This window comes from Oncorhynchus keta, unplaced genomic scaffold (assembly GCF_023373465.1).
Source record: "Oncorhynchus keta strain PuntledgeMale-10-30-2019 unplaced genomic scaffold, Oket_V2 Un_contig_2103_pilon_pilon, whole genome shotgun sequence".
Lineage (NCBI taxonomy): Eukaryota > Metazoa > Chordata > Actinopteri > Salmoniformes > Salmonidae > Oncorhynchus > Oncorhynchus keta.
Genome location: NW_026282282.1, coordinates 130,700 through 149,085, shown reverse-complemented (window position 1 = coordinate 149,085; position 18,386 = coordinate 130,700). Strand labels below are relative to the sequence as shown.

General features: G+C 41.8%; 1 protein-coding gene and 3 long non-coding RNA genes across 6 annotated transcripts in view; 3 read left to right on the top strand and 1 right to left on the bottom strand.

Moving 5' to 3' along the window:
* Window positions 1-18,386, bottom strand: part of LOC127920873 (sister chromatid cohesion protein PDS5 homolog A-like) — a 128,793-nt gene that overhangs the window by 10,617 nt on the left and 99,790 nt on the right. Inside the window, exons 27-30 of the mRNA XM_052504901.1 lie at window positions 17,333-17,463; window positions 11,198-11,319; window positions 4,135-4,271; window positions 3,531-3,615 (exon numbers count right to left, since the gene is read on the bottom strand). Coding sequence (XP_052360861.1) covers window positions 3,531-3,615; window positions 4,135-4,271; window positions 11,198-11,319; window positions 17,333-17,463 — 475 coding nt within the window. The remainder of the gene's footprint in view (window positions 1-3,530; window positions 3,616-4,134; window positions 4,272-11,197; window positions 11,320-17,332; window positions 17,464-18,386) is intronic.
* LOC127920883 (uncharacterized) lies at window positions 234-1,370 on the top strand. Of its 2 annotated transcripts, none has more exons than XR_008107789.1 (4): window positions 234-376; window positions 407-622; window positions 716-805; window positions 1,273-1,370. It is a non-coding gene; the product is annotated as an uncharacterized LOC127920883 (long non-coding RNA). The 2 variants fall into 2 exon arrangements; XR_008107788.1 differs by lacking the exon at window positions 1,273-1,370 and adding an exon at window positions 1,147-1,254.
* LOC127920887 (uncharacterized) lies at window positions 4,999-6,101 on the top strand. Its single transcript, XR_008107794.1, has 4 exons — window positions 4,999-5,255; window positions 5,388-5,588; window positions 5,639-5,846; window positions 6,079-6,101. It is a non-coding gene; the product is annotated as an uncharacterized LOC127920887 (long non-coding RNA).
* Window positions 8,406-10,682, top strand: LOC127920885 (uncharacterized). Of its 2 annotated transcripts, XR_008107791.1 has the most exons (5): window positions 8,406-8,629; window positions 8,722-8,895; window positions 9,070-9,340; window positions 9,745-9,923; window positions 10,292-10,682. It is a non-coding gene; the product is annotated as an uncharacterized LOC127920885 (long non-coding RNA). The 2 variants fall into 2 exon arrangements; XR_008107792.1 differs by lacking the exons at window positions 8,406-8,629; window positions 9,070-9,340 and having other exon boundaries at window positions 8,698-8,895.

The following is an 18,386-nucleotide window of genomic DNA, read 5'->3' as shown; positions in this document are numbered from 1 at the left end:
CAAAATTAGAGAAGGAATACATACGAGGTTTCACAGGGTTAAATGAACTAATGAGGTCTCACAGGGTTAAATGAACTAATATGACGAGGTTTCACAGGGTTAAATTAACTAATATGAGGTTTCACAGGGTTAAATGAACTAATATGACGAGGTTTCACAGGGTTAAATGAACTAATATGAGAGTTTCACAGGGTTAAATGAGGATCTGTCTCCCTAATATGATGAGGTCTCACAGGGTTAAATGAACTAATATGAGGTTTCACAGGGTTAAATGAACTAATATGAGGTTTCACAGGGTTAAATGAACTAATATGAGGTTTCACAGGGTTAAATGAACTAATATGAGGTTTCACAGGGTTAAATGAACTAATATGAGGTTTCACAGGGTTAAATGTACTAATATGAGGTTTCACAGGGTTAAATGAACTAATATGAGGTTTCACAGGGTTAAATGAACTAATATGAGGTTTCACAGGGTTAAATGAACTAATATGACGAGGTTTCACAGGGTTAAATGAACTAATATGACGAGGTTTCACAGGGTTAAATGAACTAATATGAGGTTTCACAGGGTTAAATGAACTAATATGAGGTTTCACAGGGTTAAATGAACTAATATGAGGTTTCACAGGGTTAAATGAACTAATATAATGAGGTTTCACAGGGTTAAATGAACTAATATGAGGTCTCACAGGGTTAAATGTACTAATATGAGGTTTCACAGGGTTAAATGAACTAATATGAGGTTTCACAGGGTTAAATGAACTAATATGAGGTTTCACAGGGTTAAATGAACTAATATGAGGTTTCACAGGGTTAAATGAACTAATATAATGAGGTTTCACAGGGTTAAATGAACTAATATAATGAGGTTTCACAGGGTTAAATGAACTAATATAATGAGGTTTCACAGGGTTAAATGTGGTCCTTAAATGTAGCTCAGTTGGTAGGCATGGCGCTTGTAACGCCAGGGTAGGGTTAAATGAACTAATTCGATCCCCGGGGGTTAAATGAACCCATACGTAGAATGTATGCACACATGACTGTAAGTCGCTTTGATAAAAGCCAAAATGCTAAATGGCATTTATATTATATATATATATTAACTAATATGAGGTCTCACAGGGTTAAATGTACTAATATGAGGTTTCACAGGGTTAAATGAACTAATATGAGGTTTCACAGGGTTAAATGAACTAATATGAGGTTTCACAGGGTTAAATGAACTAATATAATGAGGTTTCACAGGGTTAAATGAACTAATATAATGAGGTTTCACAGGGTTAAATGAACTAATATGAGGTTTCACAGGGTTAAATGAACTAATATGAGGTCTCACAGGGTTAAATGAACTAATATGAGGTTTCACAGGGTTAAATGAAATATGAGGTCTGAGGGTTAAATGAACTAGTATGAGGTTTCACAGGGTTAATGATGAGGTTTCACAGGGTTAAATGAACTCTAACATCAGGTTAAATGAACTAATATGAGGTTGGGTTAAATGAACTAATAAGGGGTCTGTTCATGGGTTAAATGAACTAATATGAGGTCACAGGGTCTGTGAACTAATATGAGGTTTCACAGGTTAAATGAACTAATCAATGAGGTTTCTGACAGGGTTAAAACTAATATGAGGTTTCAAAAGGTCAACAAAACCATGAGCAAACAACAATACCTTTGGGCTCAAATTTTATCTGGGATTTTATTTTATCTTTCTCATTTAATCTTTCCTCGATTCCTCTCTCCGCCTCCTTCTCAAAACGAATTGAAGGAGGTCGGAGGGGTCAGTTTAGGTGGTCTGAGGGGTCAGTTTAGGTGGTCTGAGGGGTCAGTTTAGGTGGTCTGAGGGGTCAGTTTAGGTGGTCTGAGGGGTCAGTTTAGGTGGTCTGAGGGGTCAGTTTAGGTGGTCTGAGGGGTCAGTTTAGGTGGTCTGAGAGGTCAGTTTAGGTGGTCTGAGGGGTCAGTTTAGGTGGTCTGAGGGGTCAGTTTAGGTGGTCTGAGGGGTCAGTTTAGGTGGTCTGAGGGGTCAGTTTAGGTGGTCTGAGAGGTCAGTTTAGGTGGTCTGAGGGGGCAGTTTAGGTGGTCTGAGGGGTCAGTTTAGGTGGTCTGAGGGGGCAGTTTAGGTGGTCTGAGGGGTCAGTTTAGGGGTCTAAGGGTCAGTTTAGGGGTCTAAGCGGTCAGTTTAGGGGTCTAAGGGTCCGTTTAGGGGTATGAGGGGTCAGTTTAGGTGGTCTGAGGGGGTCAATTTAGGGGGTCTGAGGGGTCAATTTAGGGGTCTGAGGGGTCAGTTTAGGTGGTCTGAGGGGTCAGTTTAGGTGGTCTGAGGGGTCAGTTTAGGTGGTCTGAGAGGTCAGTTTAGGTGGTCTGAGGGGTCAGGGGTCAGTTTAGGTGGTCTGAGGGGTCAGTTTAGGTGGTCTATGTAGGTGGTCTGAGGGGTCAGTTTAGGTGGTCTGAGGGGGCAGTTTAGGTGGTCTGAGGGGTCAGTTTAGGTGGTCTGAGGGGGCAGTTTAGGTGGTCTGAGAGGTCAGTTTAGGTGGTCTGAGAGGTCAGTTTAGGTGGTCTGAGAGGTCAGTTTAGGTGGTCTGAGAGGTCAGTTTAGGTCTGAGGGTCAGTTTAGGGGTCTAAGGGGTCAGTTTAGGGGTCTAAGGGTCAGTTTAGGGGTCTAAGGGGTCCGTTTAGGGGTATGAGGGGTCAGTTTAGGTGGTCTGAGGGGTCAGTTTAGGTGGTCTGAGAGGTCAGTTTAGGTGGTCTGAGGGGTCAGTTTAGGTGGTCTGAGGGGTCAGTTTAGGTGGTCTATGTAGGTGGTCTGAGGGGTCAGTTTAGGTGGTCTGAGGGGGCAGTTTAGGTGGTCTGAGGGGGCAGTTTAGGTGGTCTGAGAGGTCAGTTTAGGTCTGAGGGGTCAGTTTAGGTCTGAGGGGTCAATTTAGGAGGTCTGAGGGGTCAGTTTAGGGGTCTAAGTGGTCAGTTTAGGGGTCTAAGGGGTCCGTTTAGGGGTATGAGGGGTCAGTTTAGGTGGTCTGAGGGGTCAATTTAGGGGTCTGTGGGGGTCAATTTAGGGGTATGGGGGTCAGTTTAGGGGTCTGAGGGGGCGGTTTAGGGGTCTGAGGGGTCAGTTTAGGTGGTCTGAGGGGGCAGTTTAGGTGGTCTGAGGGGCAGTTTAGGTGGTCTGAGGGGGCAGTTTAGGTGGTGTGAGGAGTCAGTTTAGGTGGTGTGAGGAGTCAGTTTAGGTGGTCTGGGGGGGCCAGTTTAGGTGGTCTGGGGGGGGCAGTTTAGGTGGTCTGGGGGGCAGTTTAGGTGGTCTGGGGGGGGAGTTTAGGTGGTCTGGGGGTCAGTTTAGGTGGTCTGGGGGTCAGTTTAGGTCTAAGAGGTCAGTTTAGGTCTGGGGGTCAGTTTAGGTGGTCTGAGGTTGGTACTTTTTAGGGGTCAGTTTAGGTCTGGGGGGTCAGTTTAGGTCTGAGGGGTCAGTTTAGGTCTGAGGGGTCAGTTTAGGTCAGGAGGAATCGAAGACGAGGCCTTTCCTTCTCTCTCACCTTCTTCCCGTCGTCCGTCTTGGTGATAACAGGGTTCTCTTCATTCTCTCTCGCCCCGCCCTCTGACGACTCCGTCACAACATCCCTACAGGACAGGAAGGGGATTGACATCAACAGGAAGTGTGAGTTTAGGCATATTTGTCTATATTAATGGTGTGTGTTTAGGTGTAAAAATGTTTTTTTTATTTTTTATTATTATAGTGTCATGCTTCTTCTAGGAAGACTAGCCCGCAGGAGGAGGCGGCCTAGCCCGGAGGAGGAGGCCTAGCCCGCAGGAGGAGGCCTAGCCCGCAGGAGGAGGCCTAGCCCGCAGGAGGAGGAGGCCTAGCCCGCAGGAGGAGGAGGCCTAGCCCGCAGGAGGAGGAGGACTAGCCCGCAGGAGGAGGAGGCCTAGCCCGCAGGAGGGGGAGGCCTAGCCCGCAGGAGGAGGCCTATGTTAAGGTGTGTTACCTGGTCTTGGTAACAGGAGAGCTGGGAGTTGGTACTGGTGTCTCTATGTTAAGGTGTGTTACCTGGTCTGGGAGTTGGTACTGGTGTCTCTATGTTAAGGTGTGTTACCTGGTCTGGGAGTTGGTACTGGTGTCTCTATGTTAAGGTGTGTTACCTGGTCTTGGTAACAGGAGAGCTGGGCTGGGAGTGGGTACTGGTGTTGCTGTCTGAGCTGGTGGTCTTGTTGTAGACTCTCCTACCTGGCACCGTCAGAGTCTTATTCACTGTAGACAAGACAGGAGATGGCTTTGGCTGGGGAGAGAGGAGGGGGAGAGGGGGAGAGAGGTTAGGGAGGGGGAGAGAGGGGGGGTTCTATGTTAGGAGGGGGAGAGAGAGAGGGGGGAGAGAGGAGGGAGAGAGGAGGGAGGGGGAGAGAGGGGAATAGAGAGAGAGGGGAGGGGGAGAGGGGGAATAGAGAGAGGGGGAGGGGGAGTTAGGAGGAGGGGGGAGGGAGAGGGGAGGGGAGAGAGAGGGGGAATAGGGAGAGAGGAGGGAGAGGGGGGAATAGAGAGAGGGGAGGGGGAGAGAGGAGGGAGGGGGAGAGAGGGGGGCAAAGAGAGAGAGAGAGAGGGAGAGAGCGAGGGGGAGAGAGGAGGGGGAGAGAGAGGAGGGGGAGAGAGATATAGGGGGAGAGAGGAGGGCAGATTAGAGAGGTAGAGAGAGAGAGAGAGAGAGAGAGAGAGAGAGAGAGAGAGAGGGGCAAAAAGAGAGAGAGAGAGAGAGGGAGAGAGAGAGAGAGAGACAGAGAGAGAGGGGGGAGAGAGGGGGCAAAGAGAGGTACAGAGGGGGCAAAGAGATATTAGAGAGGGCAGAGAGAGAGGAGGAGAGAGAGAGAGACAGGGGGCAAAGAGGGGGAGAGAGGGCAGAGAGAGAGAGGAGGGGGAGAGAGAGAGAGGGCAGAGAGAGAGAGGAGATAGGGAGATAGAGAGAGACAGATTAAGAGAGAGATGGAGAGAGAGGGGCAAAGAGAACAGGGAAAGATATAATCTAGATATTATACAGGTACATAGAACAGGTTATTAAAGATATAATCTAGATATTATACAGGTACATAGAACAGGTTATTAAGATATAATCTAGATATTATACAGGTACATAGAACAGGTTATTAAGATATAATCTAGATATTATACAGGTACATAGAACAGGTTATTAAGATATAATCTAGATATTATACAGGTACATAGAACAGGTTATTAAGATATAATCTAGATATTATACAGGTACATAGAACAGGTTATTAAAGATATAATCTAGATATTATACAGGTACAGGTTATTAAGATATAATCTAGATATTATACAGGTAAATAGAACAGGTACAGGTTATTAAGATATAATCTAGATATTATACAGGTATATAGAACAGGTTATTAAGATATAATCTAGATATTATACAGGTACATAGAACAGGTTATTAAGATATAATCTAGATATTATACAGGTACATAGAACAGGTTATTAAGATATAATCTAGATATTATACAGGTACATAGAACAGGTTATTAAAGATATAATCTAGATATTATACAGGTACAGGTTATTAAGATATAATCTAGATATTATACAGGTAAATAGAACAGGTACAGGTTATTAAGATATAATCTAGATATTATACAGGTACATAGAACAGGTTATTAAAGATATAATCTAGATATTATACAGGTACAGGTTATTAAGATATAATCTAGATATTATACAGGTACATAGAACAGGTTATTAAGATATAATCTAGATATTATACAGGTACATAGAACAGGTTATTAAAGATATAATCTAGATATTATACAGGTACAGGTTATTAAGATATAATCTAGATATTATACAGGTAAATAGAACAGGTACAGGTTATTAAGATATAATCTAGATATTATACAGGTATATAGAACAGGTTATTAAGATATAATCTAGATATTATACAGGTAAATAGAACAGGTACAGGTTATTAAGATATAATCTAGATATTATACAGGTAAATAGAACAGGTTATTAAGATATAATCTAGATATTATACAGGTACATAGAACAGGTTATTAAGATATAATCTAGATATTATACAGGTACATAGAACAGGTTATTAAAGATATAATCTAGATATTATAACAGGTATTAAAGGTATATAATCAGGTATTATAACAGGTACTATAACAGGTACTATAACAGGTACATATAACAGGTACTATAACAGGTATTATAACAGGTACTATAACAGGTACTATAACAGGTATTATAACAGGTATTATAACAGGTATTATAACAGGTACTATAACAGGTATTATAACAGGTATTATAACAGGTATTATAACAGGTATTATAACAGGTATTATAACAGGTATTATAACAGGTATTATAACAGGTATTATAACAGGTATTATAACAGGTATTATAACAGGTATTATAACAGGTATTATAACAGGTACTATAACAGGTATTATAACAGGTACTATAACAGGTATTATAACAGGTATTATAACAGGTATTATAACAGGTATTATAACAGGTATTATAACAGGTATTATAACAGGTATTATAACAGGTATTATAACAGGTATTATAACAGGTACTATTCAGGTACTATGACAAATATAATCTAGGTATTATCATTGATCAGGTCCTATAAGGAGACATAACAGGTTATTAAAGGTACTCCTTATCATTGATAACAGGTCCTATAAGGAGACAACTTATTAAATACTATAATCAGGTATTATGATCAGGTATTATGGAGGTAGACATTAAATACTAACAGGTCTTATCATTGATCAGGTCCTGGAAGGAGACAACTTATTAAATACTCCTTATCATTGATCAGGTCCTGGAAGGAGACAACTTATTAAATACTACTTATCATTGATAACAGGTCCTGGAGGAGGTACATTAAATACTCCTTATCATTGATCAGGTCCTGGAAGGAGACATTAAATACTCCTTATCATTGATCAGGTACTGGAAGGAGACATTAAATACTCCTTATCATTGATCAGGTCCTGGAAGGAGACAACTTATTAAATACTCCTTATCATTGATCAGGTCCTGGAAGGTAGATAACTTATTAAATACTATTATCATTGATCAGGTCCTGGAAGGAGACAACTTATTAAATACTACTATATCATTGATCAGGTCCTGAAAGGTAGACAACTTATTAAATACTCCTATCATTGATCAGGTCTTAACAGGAGACAACTTATTAAATACTCCTTATCATTGATCAGGTCCTGGAGGTAGACATTAAATACTCCTTATCATATTATTGATCAGGTCCTGGAGGTAGACAACTTATTAAATACTATAACTTATCATATGATCAGGTCCTGGAGGTAGACATATAAATACTCCTTATCATTGATCAGGTATGGAAGGTAGATAACTTATTAAATACTCCTTATCATACTGATCAGGTCCTGGAAGGAGACAACTTATTAAATACTCCTTATCATACTATCAGGTCCTGGAGGGAGACATTAAATAGGTCCTTATCATTGATCAGGTCCTGGAAGGAGACATTAAATACTATTATCATTGATCAGGTCCTGGAGGTAGACATTAAATACTCCTTATCATTGATAACAGGTCCTGGAAGGAGACAACTTATTAAATACTCCTTATCATTGATCAGGTCCTGGAAGGAGACAACTTATTAAATACTCCTTATCATAACAGGTCCTGAAAGGAGACAACTTATTAAATACTCCTTATCATTGATCAGGTCCTGGAAGGTAGACAACTTATTAAATACTACTTATCATTGATCGGGTCCTGGAAGGAGACAACTATATTAAATACTCCTTATCATTGATCAGGTCCTGGAAGGAGACAACTTATTAAATACTCCTTATCATTGATCAGGTCCTGGAAGGTAGATAACAGGTATTAAATACTCCTTATCATTGATCAGGTCCTGGAACAGACATTAAATACTCCTTATCATTGATCAGGTCCTGGAAGGAGACATTAAATACTCCTTATCATTGATCAGGTCCTGGAAGGAGTATTAAATACTCCTTATCATTGATCAGGTCCTGGAAGGTAGACAACTTATTAAATACTATTATCATTGATCAGGTCCTGGAAGGAGACAACTTATTAAATACTCAGGTACTTATCATTGATCAGGTCCTGGAAGGAGACAACTTATTAAATACTCCTTATCATTGATCAGGTCCTGAAAGGAGACAACTTATTAAATACTCCTTATCATTGATCAGGTCTTGGAAGGAGACAACTTATTAAATACTCCTTATCATTGATCAGGTCCTGGAGGGAGACATTAAATACTCCTTATCATATTATTGATCAGGTCCTGGAGGGAGACAACTTATTAAATACTCCTTATCATTGATCAGGTCCTGGAGGAGACATTAAATACTCCTTATCATTGATCAGGTCCTGGAAGGAGACAACTTATTAAATACTCCTTATCATTGATCAGGTCCTGGAAGGAGACATTAAATACTCCTTATCATTGATCAGGTCCTGGAAGGAGACAACTTATTAAATACTCCTTATCATTGATCAGGTCCTGAAAGGAGACAACTTATTAAATACTCCTTATCATTGATCAGGTCCTGGAAGGAGACAACTTATTAAATACTCCTTATCATTGATCAGGTCCTGGAGGGAGACATTAAATACTCCTTATCATATTATTGATCAGGTCCTGGAGGGAGACAACTTATTAAATACTCCTTATCATTGATCAGGTCCTGGAGGGAGACATTAAATACTCCTTATCATTGATCAGGTCCTGGAAGGAGACAACTTATTAAATACTCCTTATCATTGATCAGGTCCTGGAAGGAGACAACTTATTAAATACTCCTTATCATTGATCAGGTCCTGGAGGGAGACATTAAATACTCCTTATCATTGATCAGGTCCTGGAAGGAGACATTAAATACTCCTTATCATTGATCAGGTCCTGGAGGGAGACATTAAATACTCCTTATCATTGATCAGGTCCTGGAAGGAGACAACTTATTAAATACTCCTTATCATTGATCAGGTCCTGGAAGGAGACAACTTATTAAATACTCCTTATCATTGATCAGGTCCTGAAAGGAGACAACTTATTAAATACTCCTTATCATTGATCAGGTCCTGGAAGGAGACAACTTATTAAATACTCCTTATCATTGATCAGGTCCTGGAAGGAGACAACTTATTAAATACTCCTTATCATTGATCAGGTCCTGGAAGGAGACAACTTATTAAATACTCCTTATCATTGATCAGGTCCTGGAAGGAGACAACTTATTAAATACTCCTTATCATTGATCAGGTCCTGGAGGGAGACATTAAATACTCCTTATCATTGATCAGGTCCTGGAAGGAGACATTAAATACTCCTTATCATTGATCAGGTCCTGGAAGGAGACATTAAATACTCCTTATCATTGATCAGGTCCTGGAAGGAGACAACTTATTAAATACTCCTTATCATTGATCAGGTCCTGGAAGGAGACAACTTATTAAATACTCCTTATCATTGATCAGGTCCTGGAAGGAGACAACTTATTAAATACTCCTTATCATTGATCAGGTCCTGAAAGGAGACAACTTATTAAATACTCCTTATCATTGATCAGGTCCTGGAAGGAGACAACTTATTAAATACTCCTTATCATTGATCAGGTCCTGGAGGGAGACATTAAATACTCCTTATCATATTATTGATCAGGTCCTGGAGGGAGACAACTTATTAAATACTCCTTATCATTGATCAGGTCCTGGAGGGAGACATTAAATACTCCTTATCATTGATCAGGTCCTGGAAGGAGACAACTTATTAAATACTCCTTATCATTGATCAGGTCCTGGAAGGAGACAACTTATTAAATACTCCTTATCATTGATCAGGTCCTGAAAGGAGACAACTTATTAAATACTCCTTATCATTGATCAGGTCCTGGAAGGAGACAACTTATTAAATACTCCTTATCATTGATCAGGTCCTGGAGGGAGACATTAAATACTCCTTATCATATTATTGATCAGGTCCTGGAGGGAGACAACTTATTAAATACTCCTTATCATTGATCAGGTCCTGAAAGGAGACAACTTATTAAATACTCCTTATCATTGATCAGGTCCTGGAAGGAGACAACTTATTAAATACTCCTTATCATTGATCAGGTCCTGGGAGGAGACAACTTATTAAATACTCCTTATTATTGATCAGGTCCTGGAAGGAGACAACTTATTAAATACTCCTTATCATTGATCAGGTCCTGGAAGGAGACAACTTATTAAATACTCCTTATCATTGATCAGGTCTTGGAAGGAGACAACTTATTAAATACTCCTTATCATTGATCAGGTCCTGGAGGGAGACATTAAATACTCCTTATCATTGATCAGGTCCTGGAGGGAGACATTAAATACTCCTTATCATTGATCAGGTCCTGAAAGGAGACAACTTATTAAATACTCCTTATCATTGATCAGGTCCTGGAAGGAGACAACTTATTAAATACACCTTATCATTGATCAGGTCCTGGAAGGGAGACAACTTATTAAATACTCCTTATCATTGATCAGGTCCTGGAAGGGAGACAACTTATTAAATACTCCTTATGTGATGTGTGTGTGGTGTGTGTGTATGGTGTGTGTGTGTGGTGTGTGTGTGTGTGTGTGTGTGTGTATGGTGTGTGTGTGTGTGGTGTGTGTGTGTGGTGTGTGTGTATGGTGTGTGTGTGCATGTGTGTGTAAATGTGTGTGTGTGTGTGTGTGTGTGTGTGTGTGTGTGTGTGTGTGTGTGTGTGTGTGTGTGTGTGTGTGTGCGTGCGTGTGTGTGTAAATACTGTGTGTATGGTGTGTGTGTGTGTGTGTGTGTGGTGTGTGTGCGTGTGTGTATGTGTGTGTGCGTGTGTGTATGGTGTGTGTGTGCGTGTGTGTAAATGGTGTGTGTGTGCGTGTGTGTGTGGTGTGTGTAAATGTGTGTGTGTGTGTGTGTGTGTGTGTGTGTGTGTGTGTGTGGTGTGTGTGTGTGTGTGTGTGTGTGTGTGTGTGTGTGTGTGTGTGTGTGTGTGTGGTGTGTGTGTATGGTGTGTGTGTGTGTGTATGGTGTGTGTATGGTGTGTGTGTATGGTGTGTGTATGGTGTGTGTGTGCGTGTGTGTATGGTGTGTGTGTGTGTGTGTGTGTGTGTGTGTGTGTGTGTGTGTGTGTGTGTGTGTACCTTGTCAGGAGGAGTGTAGAACTTGGAAGGCAGGACGGGGTCTTTAGGAGACTCCAGATGACAGGCGGTCGACTTGTTAACGATCACGAACAACGCCACGTCACACACGATGTACAGCTTCTGTAACCACGACAACGCACAACACGTCAACAACACGCCAGTTTATCCAGAATTGATTAAGTTGACTGTTGGTAAGATCAATAAATCGATAAATGGAGAGAGAGACAACTGGCTGAATGGGTCTATAGTCAGTTAACATACTGGCTGAATGGGTCTATAGTCAGTTAACATACTGGCTGAATGGGTCTATAGTCAGACATACTGGCTGAATGGGTCTATAGTCAGTTAACATACTGGCTGAATGGGTCTATAGTCAGTTAACATACTGGCTGAATGGGTCTATAGTCAGTTAACATACTGGCTGAATGGGTCTATAGTCAGTTAACATACTGGCTGAATGGGTCTATAGTCAGTTAACATACTGGCTGAATGGGTCTATAGTCAGTTAACATACTGGCTGAGTGGGTCTATAGTCAGTTAACATACTGGCTGAATGGGTTTATAGTCAGTTAACATACTGGCTGAATGGGTCTATAGTCAGTTAACATACTGGCTGAATGGGTCTATAGTCAGTTAACATACTGGCTGAGTGGGTCTATAGTCAGTTAACATACTGGCTGAATGGGTCTATAGTCAGTTAACATACTGGCTGAATGGGTTTATAGTCAGTTAACATACTGGCTGAATGGGTCTATAGTTAACATACTGGCTGAATGGGTCTATAGTTAGTTAACATACTGGCTGAATGGGTCTATAGTCAGTTAACATACTGGCTGAATGGGTCTATAGCCAGTTAACATACTGGCTGAATGGGTCTATAGTCAGTTAACATACTGGCTGAATGGGTCTATAGCCAGTTAACATACTGGCTGAATGGGTCTATAGCCAGTTAACATACTGGCTGAATGGGTCTATAGTCAGTTAACATACTGGCTGAATGGGTCTATAGTCAGTTAACATACTGGCTGAATGGGTCTATAGCCAGTTAACATACTGGCTGAATGGGTCTATAGTCAGTTAACATACTGGCTGAATGGGTCTATAGTCAGTTAACATACTGGCTGAATGGGTCTATAGTCAGTTAACATACTGGCTGAATGGGTCTATAGTCAGTTAACATACTGGCTGAATGGGTCTATAGCCAGTTAACATACTGGCTGAATGGGTCTATAGTCAGTTAACATACTGGCTGAATGGGTCTATAGTCAGTTAACATACTGGCTGAATGGGTCTATAGTCAGTTAACATACTGGCTGAATGGGTCTATAGTCAGTTAACATACTGGCTGAATGGGTCTATAGCCAGTTAACATACTGGCTGAATGGGTCTATAGTCAGTTAACATACTGGCTGAATGGGTCTATAGTCAGTTAACATACTGGCTGAATGGGTCTATAGTCAGTTAACATACTGGCTGAATGGGTCTATAGTCAGTTAACATACTGGCTGAGTGGGTCTAACATATAGTCAGTTTAACATACTGGCTGAATGGGTCTATAGTCAGTTAACATACTGGCTGAATGGGTCTATAGTCAGTTAACATACTGGCTGAATGGGTCTATAGTCAGTTAGTCAATTAATAGTCAGTTAACATACTGGCTGAATGGGTCTATAGTCAGTTAACATACTGGCTGAATGGGTCTATAGTCAGTTAACATACTGGCTGAATGGGTCTATAGTCAGTTAACATAGTGGCTGAATGGGTCTATAGTCAGTTAACATACTGGCTGAATGGGTCTATAGTCAGTTAACATACTGGCTGAATGGGTCTATAGTCAGTCAGTTAACATACTGGCTGAATGGGTCTATAGTCAGTTAACATACTGGCTGAATGGGTCTATAGTCAGTTAACATACTGGCTGAATGGGTCTATAGTCAGTTAACATACTGGCTGAATGGGTCTATAGTCAGTTAACATACTGGCTGAATGGGTCTATAGTCAGTTAACATACTGGCTGAATGGGTCTATAGTCAGTTAACATACTGGCTGAATGGGTCTATAGTCAGTTAACATACTGGCTGAATGGGTCTATAGCCAGTTAACATACTGGCTGAATGGGTCTATAGTCAGTTAACATACTGGCTGAATGGGTCTATAGTCAGTTAACATACTGGCTGAATGGGTCTATAGTCAGTTAACATACTGGCTGAATGGGTCTTAACATAGTCAGTTAACATACTGGCTGAATGGGTCTATAGTCAGTTAACATACTGGCTGAATGGGTCTATAGTCAGTTAACATACTGGCTGAATGGGTCTATAGTCAGTTAACATACTGGCTGAATGGGTCTATAGTCAGTTAACATACTGGCTGAATGGGTCTATAGTCAGTTAACATACTGGCTGAATGGGTCTATAGTCAGTTAACATACTGGCTGAATGGGTCTATAGTCAGTTAACATACTGGCTGAATGGGTCTATAGTCAGTTAACATACTGGCTGAATGGGTCTATAGTCAGTTAACATACTGGCTGAATGGGTCTATAGTCAGTTAACATACTGGCTGAATGGGTCTATAGTCAGTTAACATACTGGCTGAATGGGTCTATAGTCAGTTAACATACTGGCTGAATGGGTCTATAGTCAGTTAACATACTGGCTGAATGGGTCTATAGTCAGTTAACATACTGGCTGAATGGGTCTATAGTCAGTTAACATACTGGCTGAATGGGTCTATAGTCAGTTAACATACTGGCTGAATGGGTCTATAGTCAGTTAACATACTGGCTGAATGGGTCTATAGTCAGTTAACATACTGGCTGAATGGGTCTATAGTCAGTTAACATACTGGCTGAATGGGTCTATAGTCAGTTAACATACTGGCTGAATGGGTCTATAGTCAGTTAACATACTGGCTGAATGGGTCTATAGTCAGTTAACATACTGGCTGAATGGGTCTATAGTCAGTTAACATACTGGCTGAATGGGTCTATAGTCAGTTAACATACTGGCTGAATGGGTCTATAGTCAGTTAACATACTGGCTGAATGGGTCTATAGTCAGTTAACATACTGGCTGAATGGGTCTATAGTCAGTTAACATACTGGCTGAATGGGTCTATAGTCAGTTAACATACTGGCTGAATGGGTCTATAGTCAGTTAACATACTGGCTGAATGGGTCTATAGTCAGTTAACATACTGGCTGAATGGGTCTATAGTCAGTTAACATACTGGCTGAATGGGTCTATAGTCAGTTAACATACTGGCTGAATGGGTCTATAGTCAGTCAGTTAACATACTGGCTGAATGGGTCTATAGTCAGTTAACATACTGGCTGAATGGGTCTATAGTCAGTTAACATACTGGCTGAATGGGTCTATAGTCAGTTAACATACTGGCTGAATGGGTCTATAGTCAGTTAACATACTGGCTGAATGGGTCTATAGTCAGTTAACATACTGGCTGAATGGGTCTATAGTCAGTTAACATACTGGCTGAATGGGTCTATAGTCAGTTAACATACTGGCTGAATGGGTCTATAGTCAGTTAACATACTGGCTGAATGGGTCTATAGTCAGTTAACATACTGGCTGAATGGGTCTATAGTCAGTTAACATACTGGCTGAATGGGTCTATAGTCAGTTAACATACTGGCTGAATGGGTCTATAGTCAGTTAACATACTGGCTGAATGGGTCTATAGTCAGTTAACATACTGGCTGAATGGGTCTATAGTCAGTTAACATACTGGCTGAATGGGTCTATAGTCAGTTAACATACTGGCTGAATGGGTCTATAGTCAGTTAACATACTGGCTGAATGGGTCTATAGTCAGTTAACATACTGGCTGAATGGGTCTATAGTCAGTTAACATACTGGCTGAATGGGTCTATAGTCAGTTAACATACTGGCTGAATGGGTCTATAGTCAGTTAACATACTGGCTGAATGGGTCTATAGTCAGTTAACATACTGGCTGAATGGGTCTATAGTCAGTTAACATACTGGCTGAATGGGTCTATAGTCAGTTAACATACTGGCTGAATGGGTCTATAGTCAGTTAACATACTGGCTGAATGGGTCTATAGTCAGTTAACATACTGGCTGAATGGGTCTATAGTCAGTTAACATACTGGCTGAATGGGTCTATAGTCAGTTAACATACTGGCTGAATGGGTCTATAGTCAGTTAACATACTGGCTGAATGGGTCTATAGCCAGTTAACATACTGGCTGAATGGGTCTATAGTCAGTTAACATACTGGCTGAATGGGTCTATAGTCAGTTAACATACTGGCTGAATGGGTCTATAGTTAACAGTTAACATACTGGCTGAATGGGTCTATAGTCAGTTAACATACTGGCTGAATGGGTCTATAGTCAGTTAACTACTGGCTGAATGGGTCTATAGTCAGTTAACATACTGGCTGAATGGGTCTATAGTCAGTTAACATACTGGCTGAATGGGTCTATAGTCAGTTAACATACTGGCTGAATGGGTCTATAGTCAGTTAACATACTGGCTGAATGGGTCTATAGTCAGTTAACATACTGGCTGAATGGGTCTATAGTCAGTTAACATACTGGCTGAATGGGTCTATAGTCAGTTAACATACTGGCTGAATGGGTCTATAGTCAGTTAACATACTGGCTGAATGGGTCTATAGTCAGTTAACATACTGGCTGAATGGGTCTATAGTCAGTTAACATACTGGCTGAATGGGTCTATAGTCAGTTAACATACTGGCTGAATGGGTCTATAGTCAGTTAACATACTGGCTGAATGGGTCTATAGTCAGTTAACATACTGGCTGAATGGGTCTATAGTCAGTTAACATACTGGCTGAATGGGTCTATAGTCAGTTAACATACTGGCTGAATGGGTCTATAGTCAGTTAACATACTGGCTGAATGGGTCTATAGTCAGTTAACATACTGGCTGAATGGGTCTATAGTCAGTTAACATACTGGCTGAATGGGTCTATAGTCAGTTAACATACTGGCTGAATGGGTCTATAGTCAGTTAACATACTGGCTGAATGGGTCTATAGTCAGTTAACATACTGGCTGAATGGGTCTATAGTCAGTTAACATACTGGCTGAATGGGTCTATAGTCAGTTAACATACTGGCTGAATGGGTCTATAGTCAGTTAACATACTGGCTGAATGGGTCTATAGTCAGTTAACATACTGGCTGAATGGGTCTATAGTCAGTTAACATACTGGCTGAATGGGTCTATAGTCAGTTAACATACTGGCTGAATGGGTCTATAGTCAGTTAACATACTGGCTGAATGGGTCTATAGTCAGTTAACATACTGGCTGAATGGGTCTGTAGTCAGTTAACATACTGGCTGAATGGGTCTATAGTCAGTTAACATACTGGCTGAATGGGTCTATAGTCAGTGTGTGTGTGGGTCTGTTAGCCTCAGTTAGGGTCTACACACTGTCTGAATGGGTCTACCTCATAGATGAAGTCGTCAGGACACTGTGCTGTGTCTGTGTGTGTGTGTGTGTGTACCATTAGCCTTCATACTGGTCGTCAGGACACTGTGTGTGTGTGTGTGTGTGTGTACTCATTCTAGCCTTCGGGTCGTCAGGACACTGTGTGTGTGTGTGTGTGTGTGTACCTCATTAGCCTTGGCGGTCGTCAGGACACTGTGTGTGTGTGTGTGTGTGTGTGTGTGTGTACCTGAAGCCTTCGGGTCGTCAGGACACTGTGCGTGTGTGTGTGTGTGTACCTCATTAGCCTGGTCGTCAGGACACTGTGTGTGTGTGTGTGTGTGTGTGTGTGTACCTCATTAGCCTTCGGGTCGTCAGGACACTGTGCGTGTGGACACTGTGTGTACCTGTGCCTGGGTGTGTGTGTGTGTGTGTGTGTGTGTACCTGTCTGGTCGTCAGGACACTGTGTGTGTGTGTGTGTGTACCTGTTAGCCTTGGGTCGTGAAGAGGACACTGTGTGTGTGTGTGTGTGTGTGTGTACCTCGTTAGCCTTCGGGTCGTCAGGACACTGTGTGTGTGTGTGTCGTTAGCCTGTCGTCAGGACACTGTGTGTGTGTGTGTGTGTGTGTGTGTGTGTGTGTGTGTGTGTGTGTGTGTGTGTGTGTGTGTGTGTGTGTGTGTGTGTGTGTGTGTTCGTTAGCCTTCGGGTCGTCAGGACACTGTGCGTCTTTGGTCTGCTTGATGTTCTCCACCATCTTCCTCAGGAAGGCGTGACTGTTGTTCTCATTCTGCACCATCAACACCTCTAGCATGAACCACAGACACCTACACACACACACACACACACACACACACACACACACACACACACACACACACACATCAGAAATACTCAAGCTGTCTGTGTTCGTGTGTAAGAGGAGAGGCCATGTACTGTCTGATGAAGAGGAGAGACCATGTACTGTCTGATTGAGGAGGGATGAAGAGGAGAGACCATGTACTGTCTGGTTGAGGAGAGATGAAGAGGAGAGGCTGTGTACTGTCTGGTTTAGGAGGGATGAAGAGGAGAGACCATGTACTGTCTGATTGAGGAGAGATGAAGAGGAGAGACCATGTACTGTCTGGTTGAGGAGAGATGAAGAGGAGAGACCATGTACTGTCTGATTGAGGAGAGATGAAGAGGAGAGATGAAGAGGAGAGGCCATGTACTGTCTGATTTAGGAGAGATGAAGAGGAGAGACCATGTACTGTCTGGTTTAGGAGAGATGAAGAGGAGAGGCCATGTACTGTCTGATGAAGAGGAGAGATGAAGAGGAGAGACCATGTACTGTCTGGTTGAGGAGAGATGAAGAGGAGAGACCATGTACTGTCTGGTGAAGAGGAGAGATGAAGAGGAGAGACCATGTACTGTCTGGTTGAGGAGAGATGAAGAGGAGAGACCATGTACTGTCTGGTTGAGGAGAGATGAAGAGGAGAGACCATGTACTGTCTGGTTGAGGAGAGATGAAGAGGAGAGACCATGTACTGTCTGGTTGAGGAGAGATGAAGAGGAGAGACCATGTACTGTCTGATTGAGGAGAGATGAAGAGGAGAGACCATGTACTGTCTGGTTGAGGAGAGATGAAGAGGAGAGACCATGTACTGTCTGGTTTAGGAGGGATGAAGAGGAGAGACCATGTACTGTCTGGTTGAGGAGAGATGAAGAGGAGAGACCATGTACTGTCTGGTTTAGGAGAGATGAAGAGGAG